Source organism: Alosa alosa, chromosome 7 (genome assembly GCF_017589495.1).
Source record: "Alosa alosa isolate M-15738 ecotype Scorff River chromosome 7, AALO_Geno_1.1, whole genome shotgun sequence".
Taxonomy (NCBI): domain Eukaryota; kingdom Metazoa; phylum Chordata; class Actinopteri; order Clupeiformes; family Clupeidae; genus Alosa; species Alosa alosa.
The window spans coordinates 21866675-21871674 of NC_063195.1; the positions used below are offsets into that span (position 1 = coordinate 21866675).

Below are 5000 nucleotides of genomic sequence, written 5' to 3' on the forward strand. Positions count from 1 at the left end.
AGTGGCCTCGTCCAGCTCCTTGTGCTTCTGCAGGATCTTCTCCTGTCGCAGGGAAGGAGCACACCGATTGACATATATTACATATTCAGTATGCCCTTTGACTGTAACACCACTACATATTCAACATGCCTTTTGACTGTAACACCACTACATATTCAACATGCCTTTTGACTGTAACACCACTACATATTCAACATGCCTTTTGGCAGCTTCACATCACGTTATGTATAAATTAAAGCTCAAGGTATTTTGACATAACACTTACAGTTTTTCTCAGTCGCTTTGGTGCTTTTCTCACATCACTATTAACATTTGCACAGCAGCATTTCTCAAAACAATTAGTGCAAACTGCAAAACCTAGTGGATAACCTGCAAAAGCACGTCACTTGCTCAAAATGGATAGTCCATTCCTCAAAAGCAAGTATTTATGTCAATGAAAGTGCCAGTGTCATCAAAATGAGAAGTCTTGTCACCATCGTTTATGAACAAGATAGTCAAATGGCTTTTACATGTTTTCATTACGACAGTTTATGCTCTCAGTGTTTTCCCATGCAAAAAAAGGTCAGAACTCGGTGACACTACCTGAAAATGCTCAAGACAGCACTATACAGTATTTGTACAGCCATTTGAAAACTACAGTAAAGTTACAAATTGCTGTAGTTAGGGGAGTAAGTGAGTACAAGACACTGAATATGTACATTTCACAGTTTTACTGTATATGCTCTTTGCAATTCTACAGCATTGTGACAGAATTTGATAACTAGTTCACCAATTTTGTATGTAATGATTCAAGCAATGAAATGAAGACTATTAGTTTTATTGGGAATGACAATTCAGCATCCATAAGTATAGTTCATTTTGACTGACATGACAATACAACTGATGTACATGTTCAAAAGCATTTGCAATTTGTTCAGAGGAAGGAGAAATTGCTACTATGATGTGCACAAATGACTAAATGTTGTGGAGGTTTAACTAATAGTTATGAGAATTTTCATTCTGATCTGAGAAAAGCACCAAAGCGTCTGAGAAACAGAAGAAGAAAGTCCAAAGTGACAACATTTTCTATCAAATAAAAGGATTAGCAACAGTAAGAAATAAAGCATTCTGCATAGGACAATGCATCTCAGTAATTACAGTTTTTCTCGATCGTTTTCTGGATCGTTTTGATGTGTCAACTCTGACATCAGATTCTCAAAACAGTTAACACCTGTGTCTGAACAAAAGCACTCTGGACAAAATGACACATTTTGCTTGCAAAAGGCTGTTACTCTCTCAAAACACTTAAAACATGCAGCAAAAGCAAATCTTGCCTTCAAACACTACAACTTGTTGCCAATTCAAAAACACTCTTTAATCAATCATTACACACTGGGCAACAAAATGCAAAATCTAGTTCTCAAAATGAGCATTTTTGCTATGTCTGTTTCATCACTTTCTCATTTTTCTGGTATCAGAAAAAAACTCTGAAAAGACAAAATGTACTGAATAAAAAAACAAATTATTCATTCCTCCCAAGATGTAACTGTCATTCTGACAGAAAAAAACTCTGAAAAGACAAAATGTACTAAATAAAAAAACAAATGACTAATTCCTCCCAAGATGTAACTGTCATTGACATGTAAGACATACAGCAAACACCTAGCAAGATACTGTACATTTCATTGAACTACAACTTTCATCGAAATACACATACAGTAAAGACCTTTTGTACTGTTTTCTCCACCAAATAGGCAATACAGTACTTTGTCTAAATGTGCATTAGATCCATACTTGCAAATAGCAACACAGAACAGACATCTCTTGTGTATCATGTAGAATGAATGATTGCTGATTGAAGCATCGTGCAAAGGAGTATCACACAGGTGTATCAGAAATTCATACTTAAGCAAGGAATCTATACCACCTGTGAAAAGATGTTTTCCTTTTGTTTAGCATGGGAAAACCAATAGAGTTTGGGGCTTTTGAATGACACCTGTGTTAACTGTTTTGCAAAAGGGTGTGAGAAATATGTTAACCCAATGAAAATGTGTGAACACATTCGCAAGAGATGACTTCTGCTGTGCAAAGAAAGTAGTCATGAAGACCAAGTGGGTTCTAGTTTACTTAAGCAGGTAAAAGCAATCGAGAAAAACTGTAATACACTTGAGTGGTTCTCAAGTGGTTCTTAAGTGGTTCTCAAGCCTCTCAAGAGGTGCCTCCGCACTGCATGTAATTATAACACACAGGTACATGTATGTCCACCTAATCAAAAAGGGACTACTGATGAGTTTTATTACAAGGTCTTTTCTGATATGCAGAGCAGAGAAGGAATAAAAAGACCAAAAACCCCTAATGAGAATGTCATATCCATTAATGCATACGCTGCCTTGTGTATGTATGCATGCATTAATGTACAGATGTAAGGCATAGATGTTGCTGCTCTGCGGATCACACACACACACACACACACCTCTCCGAGGGGAAGCAGATCCTCAGCCTGGGCCACCCACCGCTCAGCTGCCTGCACTGCTCTCTCCGCCAGGAACAGCTGCAGAGAAACACACACACACACACACACACACACACACACACAGAAAGAGACACACATCAAGACACAGACAGACAAACACATATACAGACACAAATTAGCACAGAAACATACACATAGCTTTGGAGTAGGGTAGGTTACGGTAGCTTTGCTGTACCAATAAACACACTATCTGGTCACTAAACAGTCATTAAATGCACCAATAAACACGCTATCTGCTTCACTAAACGGTCATTTCTACCTCCTTGTCCAGCGCTGTGCTCATCCGACTCAGCCTGGAAGTCTCTTCCTCCTTTTAGAAACACAGGCACATAAAGCAAAAATGCATGACACCAACAACCCATCATGACGTTTAACCCAGTGCTCATTTCATATTTTGTTGCTTCAAATCAGTGGTCCCCAAGCGTTTTCTTAGAATGGCCAGATCACTCTGCCTAGCTCTTTGGGAGGGCTAGAGACTCGGAGTAGCCTATGTCAGTACAGGTTAAATGATCTGTGACCTTGGGTTGGTCTTACCAGATCGCCCATCTGGATGTGCATGTTGTGGCACAGCCAGTCGAACGCCTGGTCCGCTACGCGTTGGTCGATCTCCCTTTGTCGTCGCAGCATGACACCTGATCACGGTTAGACAGGACAAGAGGACTAACTTGTTAATGTTAACTTTCTTTAAAGCACCAGTTTAGTTGTACATGGCAAAACTTTAAACAGGCTACTGCGCTCTTTTCGTGTGAGTGGTCTCTGTCCATTTTATTGTGTTATGAATGTTACTTGAGTAACTTACCTCTTTGATGCAGCCGTTCAACACGTAGCTGAGGATAGCTGGAAAACACTACAAATGGTAATCAAACAAGCCAAGTATCAAGTGAACAGGGTAGTATACTCACCAACGACTCCTTAAAACAGTTAGTAACTAACTAGCCTTTGTTAAATTGCTGTAAAGTGAATTACAGGTAGCTAATGCTAACCCAAGTTAGCCGATTAGCCTAAGGCTATCAGAGAACCTAAAAACGGAGCTAACTCTGTACAATCAGTCCAGTAATTTAAACAAGTCTTCAGCACAATAACAATTCAAATGTAATATGTAAGGAACAATGATCCAATGCTTGTAAAGAAAGGCTTTTCGCAGTAAATCGCAGGAGAACAGGCACAAAGCGTGTGGTTTGTTTAAAGTTGCAGGCAACTCTGGATGGAATGTTTACTGTAGAACATTGTAATACTATCAAGTTACTTAGTAACGATGGATCCCCCGTAATTTGATTGGAAGATTGGATATGCGTCATTTGTTGCTAACTGTCAAAGTTCGGATGGGCATTTATCAGTTTCTCCATACAGACGCTTTTTTTGTTATGATTATGGATTTTGCGTGGGTGGCAGATGCTTTTGTCCAAATATAAAACAACACTTAAATTTAACAGGGAACAGTTTAAAATGTTGGTCAGACTACATTAAGGAGAATAGCAATAATAAACAACAATGTCAATAGCAAAATAAACAATGAAAATGAAGGAAAATGGCAATAGGCTAATAAATAAGGTCCATTCAATGAATACTATAATAACAATAGTAAGACTATATTAAGGAGAATATCAATAATAAACAACAATGTCAAATTACAGTTATCAACAGCCTAATGAAAATAAACCATACACAAACCAGCATACGGCCTAAGAAGCGTTTAATAAGTGCATGTTAAACAGATATGCCTTTAGACCTCTTGAAAGACCCAAAAACAGTCGCATAAGATGATATGGTAACTCACACTATAGTGTCTTATTTAAGGTGGGTCACTGCCGTAGAAAAAACAGTTTTGAAATATAGGCCTAGTATACCTGACAGTGCTTCATTTCAAAAATAAAGGTGGCCGTTTCTTAGGTACCTACCTTCTTAACTTATGAGAAAACATGTATTGTGTGTGGATGGTCTGGCCTATATTGCAGAATACAGTTTTGTATTTTTTGATTTATTTGATTGATATATTGTATTTTGCCAGGAAGGTCCCATTGAGACACAATGTATCTTCTACGAGGGAGTCCTGGTCAAGACAGCAGCGATAATTTAATTTAAGAAAGACAGTGAATGGACAACATGGGTCATAGACACAGTCCAAAGACACCAATAATAGGCCTACACTAACCCAAAAGACACAGACACAGAGACAACAAAGACTCAACAAGAGCTAGGAAAGCTAAATGAATACATTAAAATAAAATAATGTTCAGTGTAAGCTGAGTTTATAGTACTTATAGTACTAAAAACATTTAACGAAGGTAAGGAGTCTAAGTTGAGCGTGTTTTGAAGCTCATTCCAGGAATGTGGTGCGGTAGACTTCTGTGGTATAGACTTAAGTCCTTGCGCTTCGCCTGCTCGATGGTGTTTTAAGCCCCCACTTTCGACTTCAAGACAGCTCTGCGACCGTCGACTTCAAGGCAACTTACCCTAACTTTAACCCTAACCCTTGCCTAACCCTAGT

At 38.5% G+C, this 5000-nt stretch overlaps 1 protein-coding gene across 1 annotated transcript in view; it reads right to left on the reverse strand.

Moving 5' to 3' along the window:
• LOC125298301 (putative uncharacterized protein DDB_G0271606) overlaps window positions 1-3705 on the reverse strand; it is a 7967-nt gene extending 4262 nt beyond the window's left edge. Inside the window, exons 1-5 of the mRNA XM_048249004.1 lie at window positions 3312-3705; window positions 3047-3144; window positions 2772-2822; window positions 2453-2530; window positions 1-42 (exon numbers count right to left, since the gene is read on the reverse strand). The exon at window positions 1-42 is cut by the window's left edge and continues 15 nt beyond it. Coding sequence (XP_048104961.1) covers window positions 1-42; window positions 2453-2530; window positions 2772-2822; window positions 3047-3139 — 264 coding nt within the window. The 5' untranslated portion in view covers window positions 3140-3144; window positions 3312-3705. The remainder of the gene's footprint in view (window positions 43-2452; window positions 2531-2771; window positions 2823-3046; window positions 3145-3311) is intronic.
• Between the last annotated feature and the right edge of the window lie 1295 nt (window positions 3706-5000).